This window comes from Eriocheir sinensis, chromosome 48 (genome assembly GCF_024679095.1).
Source record: "Eriocheir sinensis breed Jianghai 21 chromosome 48, ASM2467909v1, whole genome shotgun sequence".
NCBI lineage: Eukaryota > Metazoa > Arthropoda > Malacostraca > Decapoda > Varunidae > Eriocheir > Eriocheir sinensis.
The window spans coordinates 8,632,297-8,648,444 of record NC_066556.1 but is presented as its reverse complement, the minus strand read 5'-3'; the positions used below and the strand labels follow the sequence as shown (position 1 = coordinate 8,648,444).

General features: G+C 39.3%; 1 protein-coding gene across 30 annotated transcripts in view; it reads left to right on the top strand.

The window, feature by feature from the left end:
• LOC126981546 (phosphatidylinositol 4-phosphate 5-kinase type-1 alpha-like) overlaps positions 1-16,148 on the top strand; it is a 113,022-nt gene that overhangs the window by 55,513 nt on the left and 41,361 nt on the right. For 22 of the 30 annotated variants that reach the window (XM_050832788.1, XM_050832786.1, XM_050832775.1 and 19 more), the window contains 14 exons: positions 706-791; positions 3,309-3,482; positions 4,286-4,461; positions 4,817-4,889; positions 5,146-5,298; positions 5,665-5,724; positions 5,904-5,963; positions 8,601-8,705; positions 9,370-9,504; positions 10,330-10,410; positions 10,809-11,026; positions 11,367-11,499; positions 11,669-11,756; positions 14,308-14,370. In XM_050832788.1, coding sequence (XP_050688745.1) covers positions 4,304-4,461; positions 4,817-4,889; positions 5,146-5,298; positions 5,665-5,724; positions 5,904-5,963; positions 8,601-8,705; positions 9,370-9,504; positions 10,330-10,410; positions 10,809-11,026; positions 11,367-11,499; positions 11,669-11,756; positions 14,308-14,370 — 1,327 coding nt within the window. In that variant the 5' untranslated portion in view covers positions 706-791; positions 3,309-3,482; positions 4,286-4,303. The remainder of the gene's footprint in view (positions 1-705; positions 792-3,308; positions 3,483-4,285; positions 4,462-4,816; positions 4,890-5,145; positions 5,299-5,664; positions 5,725-5,903; positions 5,964-8,600; positions 8,706-9,369; positions 9,505-10,329; positions 10,411-10,808; positions 11,027-11,366; positions 11,500-11,668; positions 11,757-14,307; positions 14,371-16,148) is intronic. The other 8 variants (XM_050832787.1, XM_050832785.1, XM_050832777.1 and 5 more) reach the window with 4 other exon arrangements.

Here is a 16,148-nt window from a genome sequence, read left to right as displayed (position 1 = left end):
TGTCTTTTCTAGGTCACGTGATATTTGTTTTGTGTATCGTATCGTACTGGTCACGCGCGTAAAGGTGAAGGGACGATGGAGTGGAAGGCTCGTTAGGGATGCAACTTTGTATACGTAAAAACAAGCAACAGGTGTGTGTGTGTGTGTGTGTGTGTGTGTGTGTGTGTGTGTGTGTGTGTGTGTGTGTGTGTGTGTGTGAACGTGAACTTGACACGGTGTTGGTGTGTATGTGACTTGTAGTGGTGGTGGTGGTGGTGGTCAGAGAAGGGGGAGGAGGAAGGGGAGAGGGAGGGAGGAAGAGGGGACGAGGAGGAGAAGGGAAATGGGAGGTAGAGGGGAGGAGGAGTAGAAGGGAAGAGGGGAGGAGTCTCGACAAAAGAGATGGGAGGGAGGGAGGGAGGAAAGGAGGGTAAGGGGGGGAGGGGAGAAAGGACAATAGCAACTCGTATAGTGTATCTTTTTTTTTTCTCGGTTTTCGTCCCATGTTGAGTCCACACACACACACACACACACACACACACACACACACACACACACACACACACACACACACGGACACAGACCCATCATCCCTTTATCTTACGTAACATCCTTCCCCACACACGAGAGAGAGAGAGAGAGAGAGAGAGAGAGAGAGAGAGAGAGAGAGAGAGAGAGAGAGAGAGAGAGACTAATTCATGATTTTGTTTTTCTCTCTCCCCGCAGACGGAGGAGCTACAGAAGAAGCCCCGGCAGATAAGTCCAACCCAGATGGAGGCCGGGAAACCAAGCATCGCCCTCCGCCTGTTGATGTGAGTCACTCCGTTAGTCAGTTAGTCACTCTGTTATTGAGTTACGTAATCACTCTTGTGCGTAGTTTGCCAGTTAGTCAGTCAGTCATTTAAATAATCAGTCATTCATTTAGTTTGTCAATCACACAGTCAGTCAGTTAATCACTCGGTCAGTCAGTCAGTCATTTAAATAATCAGTCATTCATTTAGTTTGTCAGTCAGTTAATCACTCAGTCAGTCAGTCATTTAAATAATCAGTCATTCATTTAGTTTGTCAGTCAGTTAATCACACAGTCAGTCAGTCATTTAAATAATCAGTCATTCATTTAGTTTGTCAGTCAGTTAATCACTCAGTCAGTCAGTCATTTAAATAATCAGTCATTCATTTAGTTTGTCAATCACACAGTCAGTCAGGTAGTCACTCGGTCAGTCAGTCAGTCAGTCATTTAGCAAGGCAGTCAGTCAATCACTCACCCAGTTAGTTACCCAATCCGTCAGTCATTCACTCACCCAGTTACTTTGCCAGTCAGTTAGTAAGGCAGTCGGTCATTCAGCTAGCCAGTCAGTTAAACACTCAAACCAATGGCAGTCAGTCACTCAGCCACTTCCTCACCCAGCCAGTCAGTGTCAGCCACTCGCTCACCCACCCAGTCACTCCAGTCAGTCACTGCTAGCCATCCCCTCACTCAGCCAGTCAGTCAGTCAATCAGTTACCCAGTACCTCAAACACTCACTCACAGCCAGTCAGTCAGTTAGCCACCCACTCACTCAGTCAGTCACAATCAGTTTTATCCAGTTAGTCATCCACCCAACCAGTGTCAGTCAGTCACTCACCCACTTAGTCAGTTTTAGCCAGTTAGTCAGTCTGTCAGTCAACTAGCCAGTACCTCAGTCAGTCAGTCAGCCACCCATTCACTCAGTCAGTCACAATCAGTTTTAGCTAGTTAGTCAGCCACCCAACCAGTGTCAGTCAATTGCTCACCCACTTAGTCAGTTTTAGCCAGTTAGTCAGTCTGTCAGTCTTTCCCTTCCCTTGACTTCATTCTGCACCCGAGTTTGTCTGTGTCCTCATTTCCCTCGCAACCACCACTGTCCCGTCAGCTCTCTCCTCCCTCTTCACGGCTGTCTGTTTGCCTGGTTTCAGTTTTCACTTTTTTGTCCTATATTTTATCCTTGTTTGCTCATCTGATTCCTGTAAAAGCTATCTCTATCTTTCTCTCTTCATTCGTTTACATCTTTTTTTTTTCCCTGTCTTTCTTCTTTTTCACTGTTTGCCTCTACTTTCTTCACATTTGTTTGTCATATGTGTTTTTGTTCTTCTTCTACCTCCTTGCCATATCTTTTCGTCCATCTGTTTCCTTCCCTTCCCTTCCTTTCACTCTCCTGTCTTTTTGCTTCCAGTCTGTCTGCTTTTATTATTTCTTTGTATATACTGTTCTGTTTCATCTTTTTCTTCTCTTCTTTTCCATTCATAACGTTCCCTATTTCAGTCTTTCTATAGCTTAGCCAGAAGACTCCATCCATAAGCAACCAATAATTTGATCGTGTTACTTTACAATTTTTTCATAGTTACCTTGATTGATTGATTGATAGTTTATTGTTGCAAGTAAACAACAAAGGAGAAGGGAGGAGCATGCCATCCCAACCCCCAGGCAGTACAGAGTGTGATTATATAACTACCTTGAATTCTTTGTTATTTTCTCACAGTTTAGCTTTTTTTATCATATCTGGATTCCTCTCCCTTTTCTATACTTTCACTTTTTTTTTTCGTATGTGTGTGTGTGTGTGTGTGTGTGTGTGTGTGTGTGTGAGGGATAAGATGGACGTGGCTACAATTTTTGCCTCATTTATAGCATTTATTAATATAGACGTGCTTTACTCATTACATCACATGGACCTAATCAGACATGCAGCCTTGATTACGGTGATAAAGGGAAGGTCGTGTGTGTGTATGTATGTGTGTGTGTGTGTGTGTCGTTGATTAAGGTGATAGAGAGGATTTGTAACTCTTTGTATGGTGTTATAACCTTATGCTAGATATGGTGTGTATGACTCGGTAAACATACGGTACATCCTTGTCCAGGTGTTGATGGGACTTCACTTTCGATTAATGAATAGTGTGTTCACCTTGGCATGCTCTCAACAATTATTATTATTATTTATTTATTTATTTTATTTATTTATTTATTTTTTTTTTCTAGTGGGTTATAAAGCAAATATTTCCCTCTGTGTGTTCCCCTGGCTCTCACTTTTTTTTTTTAAGACATAAAGATACACCAGATAAAGTAGGTCAAATTGTCTCTCCTTCCTCTAAAAATGAAACCAATCAATGAATTCTTCCCAGTCATGAAGTAACATTAAACTACACTCCATTTGTTCATTATTTGCAGCACACACGCACACACATTCTCTCTCTCTCTCTCACTCTCTGTCTATTTATCTATTTATCTATCTATGTCTTTTGCTGTCTATATTGCACCTACCTTTCCAGCCCTGGCCTAGCACAAAGCTCACTCTCTCCCCCCTTGTGTCCCTCAGGTGGCAGCTGCGCAAAACGTGGGTCAGGATGGAGGCATCAAGACCCCCACGGCGGGTGCAGCACAGACCCCACGCTCCTCGGCGGGACCCTCGCGCTACGACACCTTCAGGGACAAGGAGCGCAAGATTGGTCACCGCCGGATTGACGAAGGCGGCGTGGTCACATATAAGAAGGTTGGTTGTGAATCAGACTGTTGCTTAGACTGATTTGAGTAATTGCCGGTTTCACAGTCCAACACTGTGTCTTCGTAACAGCCCGAACCAAACTATAGAATCCCATACAATCCAAAATGGGGAGGTCTTCGATGCCACACTAAATACACAAGACTTTTCCTGTATAGTTTCGTCAAATTTGTGAACTTAAATATAAACACCAGACACTATACAAGGAAATTTTGAAGGCTCTGGTATTGGTTTGGGAGCTTACTAACCCATCATGGGGAACTGTGAAACTGGCCCGTTAGGGGAAGAATGTAGGAATCACACCTTACATAATGGGAATGATTAGACAGTTTTAGTTGAATGTTCCTCATGTTTTATGGTTTTCTCACCAATAGCAATAGTAAATACAATGATGGTGTGAAGAATTTGTTTGCCAATATTTTCAAGTTTCATTTTAGATGTAATGATGCCAAAAGATGTATATTATTTGCTTGTTTTCTGTGTTTCCCTCCCAAATTGCCTTTCACTATTATTTTACTTGCTCCAGTGATGAATGTAATTATGGCATGGTTATCTTGTTGCCATTTTCTTAAGTTTCATTTTAGCAGATATAATTATGCCAAAAGATGTAAATTATTCCTTTTTATTCTGTTTCCCTCCCAGATTGGCATTCACTTATTCAATTTATACAACAATGGCATGAATAACTTGGTTGCAATATTCTAAAGTGTTATTTTAGCTGATGATTTTAACAGTGATGCCAATAGATTAAATGATTCACCTCTATTCTTTTTTTTTCTGCATTTCCCTTTCAGATCGGCACTAGTCAGTTGATGGGGTCTATCCAGCTGGGCATCCAACAAGCTGTAGGGAGCCTGGCCAGTAAACCTGATCTAGATGTTTTAATTCAAGACTTTTATGTTGTAGAAACTATATTCTTCGCAAGCTCCGGCTCTCAATCCACACCTGCCCATCAGTACTCAGACTTTAGGTGAGGTTGTGTGTTTGTCTGTCTTTATCTCATTGTGTTTCTCAGCCTGTGGAAGCCTGAAAAATAATGTCTGAGTGCAGGAATTATTGATTTTAGAACTTCTGTAAACATAATTGCCTTTTTTTTTTTTTTTTTTTTTTTTTTTTTTTTTCCCATGAGGGGAACTAAAGATAGCCTGCTCCTCAGTGCTAAACCTGACAGCTTCATATTTTCTACCTGTGCTGAAGTCCACATGGAGGCTGTGCCCATAAATGTGTACCATTAGCTATAGTAAGATTTTTTATCTACTGTTATAAGTCAATCCTGATTCAGGTACTAATATATTTGTTTCCATTTCTCTCTGTGGTCATCACAGGTTCAAGGTGTATGCTCCAATAGCATTTAGACACTTTAGAGATCTGTTTAGAATTCAGCCAGATGACTATCTGGTAAGTACAGCAAGATATTTTCAAATATTCAGCTTGAATGAAAAATAAATATATACATAATATGAATTATTTCTATACGACAGTGCTTATTGAATTAATTAAATTTTACTGTCATTTGTTTACCCTTAAAGCACTAACTATTTATTTTACGTTTTTCTAATGTAAGCTGCATGTTAGTTCCATCCGTATAAGTCTGTTACAAGTGCAATGATTGCTGTACCTGGAACTGATGTGTTTGTGTGCCTGTGTTGTACAGGTGTCTCTGTGCACGGAGCCGCTGCGGGAGCTCAGCAACCCTGGGGCCAGCGGCAGCATCTTTTACCTCACCAACGATGACGAGTTCATCATCAAGACGGTGCAGCACAAAGAGGCCGAGTTCCTCCAGAAGCTGCTCCCGGGATACTACATGGTGAGGCACACACACATGCTCCTTGCTCTCTGTGGGGGGAGGAGGCTCTGCACACTGAATTGACCTGTCAGGCTAAGATAAGAGAGCTTAATACATACATACATATATAGATAGATAGATATTCTGTGCCTTTTTCAGTTGTATGTTTGGCATTTTTAGCAGCCTTAGGGCACACAAATTTAAGAGTCACTCGCATGTAATGGTAAACTAAGGCACTTGGGATTATCATATAATTGTTTGATTCAAAAGCAAGATTGTATACGTGAATATGTAACTAATGCCTTTTTGTGGATCACTGTAAGATTTCTGAAGTATTGTAAACTCACACCAACACAAAGGCTGAAGTTTGTAATTCTTTTCCTCCAGAATCTTCGGCAGAACCCCAGAACGTTACTACCAAAGTTTTTTGGCTTGTATAATTATCAGGTGAGTTGTGTCGCCGCTGTGTACTTGATGTTCCTTCCCCATCTCAAGCTCTTTATTGTTCCTCCATTTTCTGTGTGTAGAAAACATTTTGTCATTTCCTGATTTTACTTTTTTCATTGGATATACTAGTGAAGTTGTTACATTTCAAGTGGAGGTGTATTGATGGTTTTCCTTTAAAGCCCTCAGCACCCGCACTAGTATGCGGCACTTTGCAAAGGCAACCGTCCCGCCGCTGTAAGGTAGATAATGAAAAGGAATGTCTGAGTGAGACTGGACCATGTGATATTTGAGACCTAAAACATAGATTTAGGTATTGGGACCATAATTCTTTCCTTATTTGAGTTCTGTCCATTATGTGGGGTGAGTTCATGAATGTTCCCTCGGACCTCATCTCAAATCAATGAAAAAGACATCAATACAACATTCTGATTTACATTTTTTTAAAAATAGGCATTGGAAGAGTCACCATCAACAGTCTTGGCACAAATCCACTTCCATTGTAGGTAATATGGAAAAATATTTTCATGATTGGAGGACAAAAGAAACCCAGTGATAGGGCCCACATCTTGTATTCCCACAGCACTTAACCTCTGTGTTCCCAGACCCTGACAACATTAAATCACAGGCCGATCATGATCTTCCACAACTTCCTGTTGAGGCAGAGTTAGACAGCAGCTCTAGTCAGAGTGGTAGCACGCCTTGTTGATGCATTTCTTTGTTTCACAAATATTTGTCAAAAATGTCCATGTTGAATCATTTTATACTTGTTTTTTGTAGGGTCAGGATAATGTTCCTTCTCAAATTAAGTGAAAATATTGAAGAGGTAATTGACAAATTGAGGGACTTGGTTCAGGCAGTTTTTTTGTGTGTGTGTGCGTGTGTGTAGGAAGTAGGTGTTGTGTGGCAACACTGTGTTAAAGGAATGGGATGTTTTGACACTCGCTTTACTTGTATAGTGCATAATAGCTATGTGCATGTGTGCCTAGTAGAGGTGTGCTGCTCAGTTTTGTTCTCCCTCTGCGGCATGTTCTTGTTTCTCCGTGGTGTGTATGTGTTAGGGCCTCACCAGCAGAACTGAATGGCTGTATGTCCCTCACTCATACCTATATTTATGGATTCAAGTAAATTTTGAATATAAACATTGTCAAAGGTAATTTGAATTTGTTTTGGGAAAAGTGTAACAGAAGTAAAGTATTTTAACCATCGGAAGAAATGTGCGTAAGATTTTAATGTTAGACAACTGGTCCATTCTTACCGTTTCCTTTAGTGATACTTTCCTTGCTCTCACTTGGTAGAAGAGTTTTATTAGATTGCAGTGTTTACTGATAACCCTCAAGAGACAAAAAAAATCCAGCTTTCCTTCATTACTTCTTATCTCATTTTTTGTAGCCCTTATTTTCCCTGAGATGGGAACTGGCATGCCCCTTCAACATGCAGTTTACTGCAGTGTTGTATCAAGACACGTCTCCAACTGATATTGACCTTCTCTTGGCTACTCCTTCTTTCCTCATTTTGTTGGAACAGCTCTCAGTGGGCCTTTTTAGGAGTTTATTCCCCTTTTTATTTTAGCTTTCATCACTTTTGCATTGTGGAAATATTCCTTTGAAATGCATATATAATGAAGAAGTGAGAGGGGTTACCTGCTGAGTCCATAATCACGAGTAATTTGTTTTGGTCTTGGACTTGGTCCCAGTGTTCACCACCATTACATCAACTTTGTCATTGAATGAATGTACTGCCTGTGTACAGTACACTTTGATTTGGGCCTTTTGCTGCTAAGTCATTAACCTATTACCACTCACTGGATTAGTAACTTTATAGCCACCAGTTCAATAACTCAGCTTTACTAAATTAGTAGTTTAGCTCCAGTGGTTGTGGAGGCTAACCTTGGCAGTGGATGAACAAACACAGTGGCCACTTGCCCACAAATATTACTTAAAACTAATTGATGCCATCTTTACTGGGGATGGTGCATGTAAGGTGAGAGTTACAGACCGATTCTACATAATTACCTTACAATCTTCTCTGAGCTTAACCTTGAAATTTCAAACATGTGTTCTGCACCCAGGTCGGCACTGATGTATAGCGGTACTGTTGGAGGCTGTCCTCTGCTACAGGCTCATGTAGTATGATAGCACTTTATTTTCTGCCTCTGAAATTGCATGTATTAATTAAAGAAATAATATTAATTTTATATTAATATTTGTTCATAAGTGGTATGTCAGATGATTGTGTTGATTCACAATGCTGCACAGAATTATACAGGAAGTGTTTTGTGCCACCCAGGAACATTAAGGTGCATTTGGGTAACTTCCAGAATGAAGGATAATACAAATCATAGTTGCCCAATAGTTGCATACCAAGGAGAACATGCATTTTCATTCATTATTAGCTGGTGCCTCACAATCATACTTCTCAAGTTCAAATATCTTAATGGATTTTTTCATCCTCCTCTTCATTCTGTTCAATATGACTACACAGTTAATTAATGAACATCATAATGATAGGTTTGAGGATTAGAAAGTTTTTGTCAGTTCCAGCAGCACCCTGCAATCTGCTCCCTATTGATGCCACTCATTTGATTTTCTCATCACTGCAGCTGACTGGCGTTGGTCATTAAGAGTGTTCAGTGTAACCATTGGTTTTGTTTCATCACTGGTGATTTTTGTGCCAAAGAAACACCATGACTTTTTTTAATGTGTGTGGGGGGGGTAATGACCACAACTTGGCTTTAAAATGTTTCCTGTTTTATATCATATTATTTATTTATTTATTTTTACCTTTGTTTTAAGAGTTTCAGTATCCACAAGCTGAAAATTTGAAAAGTAAAAGATATACTATTTTTTTTCTTACTAATATGATCTCCCTCCTTTCAGTGTAATGCCAAGAACATTAGGTTAATAGTAATGAACAATTTACTACCATCATCTATAAAAATGCACCAGAGATATGATCTGAAGGGCTCCACCTATAAAAGAAAGGTATGTTAACACCTAACATTTCTTGGGTAGCAGCTTGAATATTTCATACGTAGAAGCAGTTATATAGATAATAGTTTTAAGCCTGGTTACTCTATTGAACTCACTGAACATGATAAATGATAAAATGCAGTCATAAGATGATTAGGTAGCAAGCCATCATGTACTTTATTACTGTCACTCACCAAAATATAAGACATTTTTTGCATGATTTTTTAAATGTCATATTAGTCTTCATAAACAATAACGTGGCTGATTTGTCTTTTTTACCTGTTTTTCAATGCATGGTTAACAGTTTCACTTTTGACAACTGATGGCCAGATTTTTAAACATTTCAGCACACTAGCTCACATATTTGACAAGGCTTTCATAGGATTTCTGAGTATTTTCATGAGTTCTTTTATGGCTCCGGTGGTAGTGTGACAAAGCTCCTATAACTTGAACCCTTGAAACTACTCCTTAGAATCTGATTAATCTCTTTCTCGACCTTTGGAAATACTTGATGTGACAGCTGGAAGCGTCTAATAATACCGACGTGCGTTTGTACGCTGTCAACTGAACCACTGTGTCAGACTAGCCTCATAACTGTTGATGAATACTAATACAACGTTTAAAAAATCTGGCTTTTATACTGTACCCCATCATTAATCCATCACTCGAACCACAGGCCAACAAATACGAACGCTGCAAAGACTCACCGACTTTCAAAGATCTGGACTTCATGGAGCACCACCCCGAGGGCATCTTGTTGGAGGCCGAGACACACAAGGCTCTCATCAACACTATAGCCAGGGACTGCAGGGTGAGTGAGGGCTTCATAGGCAGCCACTGGGAAGGGAGTATATAACTGGGAGGGAGGAATTTAGAAGACTAGGACATGGGAGTGTTGTGTTAATATTTATCGTATGTACTCGTGTTTAGAGATGAATGGCTTATAAAGTTTCGGTTGACTTTTCCATGGATGTTGCTTTTCTTGAAGATTATTGCAACTGATCATCATCATCATTATAATCTTCAGTCATTACCAGTTCACTACAGTTCAAAGGGTATCCTCAACATTCTCTACCTCACGCCTTCTCATGTTAGTGTAGTATGTACTGTATATAGATAGTTGAAGACAGATAAAAGTAAAATGCTTGTCCTCTTGAAGGAAGATAATGAAATTTGATGATACGAGGTGGTTGATAAACCCGGTAGCAGCGATGGGCCAAATTTGTGGCTTTACCATGTAGCAGCGACGTGCCAAATTCGTGCCATGATATAAACCCCAAAAAAATAGATGATACATAAACTGATCACAAATGCTTTGATATATATTAGGAAATGGTTTGTGTGAGTGCTGATTTTTTCTCGCTTAGAGGGACCATTAAGAAACATGATCCCCGCTGCTACCGGCCGGGTTAATCACTCATTTGGTGTCGCTGTGATTGATGCTGTCACTCAGCTATATGCATGATCATCTTTTGTTCCCCCCCTCTTTTTCCACCATTTATCATAGCCACGTTTGCTCAAGAAAAATTATTAGGCCCTTATATTTTTTTATTTTCTCTTCCTTTTCATGGATCTCAATGAAGATAATAATACTGATAATAATGTGCTGAGTTTCTCCACGTATCTTTTGGTGTAGGTGCTGACGTCGTTCAAGATCATGGACTACTCCCTGCTGGTGGGCATCCACAACCTGGACCTGGCAGCCAAAAAAAAGGCGGTGAGAGCATTGACGGCCGTTTGTTCCAGGCTCCTTGTGTCCTGAGGCTCTTTTCTTCTGATGGCCCTAAACTTTAGTCTATGCTCATTACATTTTTATCACTTTATTTTAGAAATGTTCTTTGAAACTTTTCTCTTAGTTTTCTTATTTTTGTCTGTATTTTCATTTTTTAATCCGTGCATGTAGTATGATTTTCCTTTCTGAAGTGAAAATTTTGTCCAGCTCTCATTGCTCTTGCTCCTGCCTGGTGAAATGGCAGTAACCCTTGAGTAATCTGAGTGAAAAATGTAATTTATTATTTCCTTTGCGTTTTAAATACTTTTTATGAGTGATATTCTTTATTTCCATAATTTTATTAATTAAATCTTTTACTAAAAGTGCATGCATATCTCCCACAGCAAGAAAAAGAGAGGAGGTTAAATGGAGGAGAAGGAGGAGGAGGGGGAGGAGGAGGAGGAGGGGGTGGAGGCGGGGAGGATGGAGCCGGAGAGGGGGCAGAAGGAGCCAGCCTCACGCGATCCCGCTCCATCAACCGACACAAGTTGGTGGCCCATTCCACTGCCATGGAATCCATTCAAGCAGACTCCGATCCAATAGATGAGGAGGATCAAGTCCCGTAAGTCTGCTGTTTGCTGTCTGTGAGGAGAATGATATTATCTGCAAATTATGCTACCTATGCTACTACTTCAGTGTGTCATATTAACTTGATCATCTTAAATCATTTCACCTAAATTTACCATTCTACTGCATGTGTCCATGGTTTGAATGTGTCTTTGGGTGACAGGTGTGGCCACATGTATGACAAGTCCTTTATCAACTACATTTCTGACTGGGAAAGATCGAATTGAAGGCAATCCAGTTTACAAGAATTTTAGTTATCCAAGTGCATTTAACCTTTGTTTCCTTCTGCTATTCCTTAAAGTTATGTATTTACTCCTGTCCTTTGATCTCGGCAGTCCTGGAGGCATTCCTGCAAGAAATGTGAAGGGTGAACGTTTGCTGCTCTTCCTTGGTATCATTGACATTCTCCAGAGTTTTCGGCTCAAGAAGAAACTGGAACACACGTTCAAGTCCATGATACACGACGGGGTGAGTTGGGCAGCCACTGTTTGAAAAAATGGAACACTCTATGTAAATCTTTTAAATGTTCTAAATTACTTATTAAATTGTATCAGAAAATAGGAAAGAGAGAAAAATATTAAAAAAGATTTTTGTACACTTACACTGATTACTTTATGAGCAATGACTATGCTTGCAGGACACTATTTCGGTGCATCGGCCAGCCTTCTACGCCCAGAGGTTCCTCAAGTTCATGGAGAACACTGTGTTTAAGAAGATACCATCACGTAAGTCATCATTGCCACCCTTTAAGGGAGTACCTTTAGAGATGTTTAATGATGTTAAAATTCTTTTCTTTCCTTCTCTTTCCATAATCTGAAGTATATCGTGGAGAGTGTGTGCATTTACCCCCCTCCATCTTAGCCTGGGTCTCTTCTTGAAAAAGTGCAGCTGCTTTTCCCCAATCTAGGAGGCATTCATTGCTCCAAAGTTTGTGGGTTTGCTCTAATTACAACTTTGCTTTTGGGTCTTTGTAATTACTAATATGACTTTGTGATTCTTATATCACACTTCTCCCCTCAACCTTCACTCAAGAAGGAAAACTTTACATGAAAATCTGGCGAGTTGCTGTATTAGCTACCTCTGAAATATTTGTCAGGTATGGTGCAATCAGGTAATATAATGATATAATCTTGTGGCCATTACTGTTTCAAAAGTATTCACATAATTCAAGCTGCTTTGATCATATACTGACCATCAGTAGGTTCTTGAGGATAATACCAAGAAGCTACTACTGCTGAATTGATAATATTCAGGATTCAACCCCCCTCTAATCCAAGCCAAAGGAATGCTTCTTGTTGCATTTAACAAGAAAAAATATCACTTGGAAGCACATGATTTTTTATCAAACTTTTATATTGAGAAGTTAATTGGCCACTGTTGTCTAATTAGTTTGTGACAGAAATGATAATTATTACTAGGAACACTGAATCTTAATTTCTGAAGTTTGCCAAGAATATTGCTGCAGTAAGTTCAAATTATGACTTCTTATATAGTGCAGATTTGTTAAATATTCAGCGCGCTAATTGAAGTTTCTCAAATTTTGAGTCACTTGTAGCTGCCACGCTTCAGTAAAACCACCACTTGTCTTTGGTAGCTTCATCAAGGCTGTCATTTAGGCAATGAGTTCTGAGAAAGCATAAACGCTGTCTTTGATCTCCCAAGAAAGGGCACATGAAGTATTTAAATGGGTTACCAATGACTTGAAGCCTAAATGGGGTCAATGTTGCACACTTAGGATGTTTGTTGTTTTCATTGGAAACCTATTGAAAGTCCTGTACAATAGATTGACTGTGGCCTTTTCTTTCTCAAGCTTGTTTCTTTGTGGCATGAGGGGCAGCCTGAGGCCTCAAGGGAGTCATGGGCAAGGTGTCCTCCTCGCCCTTTCTGTGCTTCTTATCCTTGGGGAAGCTAAAGCTAGTATGTTAAACAACAGCTGAGGGCTGAGGTTGTCTGGTCATGCCACGCACCTATTATGTTATCCTGTTGCCCGAGAGGTATCTGTAGACGATCAGTTACTCACCGTCTCTGCTCTGTTCCACGTCTAGCCTTTGGGTATCTTCTTGCACTGCTTTCTCTTTGTTTTGTTCCTCTTCTCCCCACAAGTTTTGTTCAGTGTTCATTCTTTGTTGTCAGAGCGTGAGTAAGAACAGGCCGAGTTGCTCCTGTGGGTGGAGGGCAGTGGTTGTTTGTGTTTGCTCCTGACTGCTCATCAGGCACTGGAAATGGCTTGTAACACAATTGCTTTTTCATTTTGAAATTTAGAATTGGTTGAGGGTTGAAGGTTTCTTTTTTTTTTTCAAATTGATCAAACAGGTACTTATAATTCCTTTGGTTTGTGCAACACAAACTGCTACATGTTATCCTTGGGAAGGAAAGATTTCAACAAAATAGAATGTTGGGCATTCATTGACAAAAGAAATGATAATCCACAATTATAGAACTAACAATATCAGTCTGTATCCCTCAAAATGTCGACAATGAAGCTCCATGGGAACTCAGGTATTTTCTAATTCAATTACTTAAGTTTGAATTTTTTGCTTTCTGAATTTTGGCTTTGATAATAATCTTATGACTCTACAGTTCAAGATAACAAATATGTATAAACTTTTAAGATGCAGGTCTCCATAAATGGTGCAGATTTGAAGCAACACTTCTGAAGACATTCACTGTTCCTGATTGATATAATAATGCACCCTCTCATTTAGACTATGACTCACAATAGATGTCACAGTTGATCTTTCAAAATACGAGCCTCCTATGAGAGTCTTGCATCGTCCCTAGTTTAGTTTTGCATCCGTATTTTAAGAAGATATGATCTTACTAGTTTTCTGTATCTTATTAACTAAACTTATCTAAGTGCAGAGACTGTAATATAATGGGATACATAAGTTTTTCCTTCATTTCCTCTAAAAAGTAGCATTATGTAGCCTTCAAGAAAGATTTGGTACAGTAGATTTCCATTTAGTACATGAACACTGGTAAATACAGCTAGTTTCCCCAGACTACCAGTAGGGCACAGATGAGTCTGCTAAAGGGAGCAGCGGAGTAGTAGTTGTAATATGGTGTGACACGTTTTGGAACACTTATGAGTGCAGCACCTGTGTGACAGTGGCCGTGGCTGCACTTGCTGCTGCTGCTGCTGCTATCATGCATAAGGAACAACAACAAACATCCTGCTGGAGTCTTCTCAACTAACACACACTGTTGTTCTGCTTGCTCTCTGTTGTGCTTCCCCTCGTTGATTGGTTGGTTGGGTGGTTGGTCTCTTACCACTAGTGGATCTTCCAGAAATCAAAGGCGGCCACCGCAAATTCCGAAATCTGGTCTCCAGCTACATAGGTATGATGACCCACTTCTTCTCTGTCTCCTTCTGTCCCCACTCTCCACCTCTACTCATCGACAGGACATACACTCGTCAGACTCCTCACTGCCATCTTATGATTTTTTCAAACACATCTTGAAGATATTTGCCTAAGTTTTCTTTTCTGCTGAACAGGTTACTTATTTTTTTATGACATTTTTATCCCTACCAGTGATCATTAACCATGACAGTTATATTGATTTTGTGCCAGATCATCTTTTCATAGAAAAGTACTTAAGGCTTATCTATTTCTTCATTTATTTATTATTAACATTTGTTAGGCAGTATATTTACTGGTTTATGCACCTAATAAAAGCTTAATCTTTGTTGATTTGAGAATTTCCTTTTTTTGATAATAGAAAACCTGAATTTATTGGCTAGGAAATAAATGCTTTGTCCTCAAAACAAATGTAAACACAAAGAGTTTCAGATGATGAACAAAGGCTTCATAAAACATACTAAGTTTGGATGTGTTGCACCATGGCCAACACTGGCCCATACATTGAAAACAACTTTTATACCTACCCACTTATATGTTTCAGTGTTATAACTATCAAAAGAACCTAATGTATTTCTTTACTTCACCCCAAAGTGATATTTTCAAAATTTTGGAAGATACTGGGTTAAGAAATTTTATTCACCCCTAGTATATGAATTTGCCAATCCCATAGCCTTGCATAGGTGTGTTTTATGCTTTCAGAGAGGCAAATCATGTTTGGGTTGATGATGTCTGCCATTACGCAGAATTAATGAAAAAATCACATTTTTTTTCACAAGTTTTCTCATTATTGCACACTGGTTATGTTCAGATACATGTGACTAGTAATCTCTTTTGTTTAACATAGTTGACTTACATCTCACTCATCCAAGACAGTACCCTATCCTATCCCTATTCACACAGTCTACTTCATTTTTGTCTTAATAGTGTAGAGAAATTAGACAGGTTTAAGATATCATCTTGTCTTCTACATAACTGAAATAATCTTGTATATTTGAGATGTCTCCTGATCTGCTTTGCATGATTACATGTAAGAAAAACAAGAGGTGACCATATTTGTGAACAGCTGAATTGTCTTCTTTGTCTCTCCCTGGACTGTTTCACCTCACCTTCACCACACTTCTTGGAGTATTCTGTGCCCACGGGACAGTGGCTGCATTGTGCTTAAAAGTAGAGAGTAGTGTACACTGTTGCTTTGGTTGGGTCATGTTCTTTTACTAAGTTATAATGTACATTTGCTTAGGAGTAAAACAAACTTTAATAGTAAATCAGTAAAGTAAAATCAGCTTCTTTATGTGGAAGTTAAGCAGTTGATAAGTTTTGTGTATTGAAAATTAAACTAAAATTCAATAATATTTTGATAATACTTTGATACTTTTAACTATTGGTCTATTGAGTTTGAAAGAGATTAGGACATCCTGAACCACTCATTACTTAGATGAATGTTGCAATATTGCCTAGAATTTCAGTGATAAAATTTGAAATATATTCATGGTAATTGTGAATGATCTTTAACCTGTAGTATGTTGGTATTTCAAATCTGAAAGTTGAATGTTGTACAAGATCATCCTCGTGAATACATACAGTTGTCTCCCTGGTTAGCATGATGACTGCATTAGTGACCAAACACTGACTGCTACACAATGTTGCATCCTACATTATCCATCTCTGTAGAACCTTCATTCCCTTCCTTATACACTCCAACTTTGCTACTTTTTTTCTATTTGTTGTCTGTATAACCAAGACATTTGCCATGAA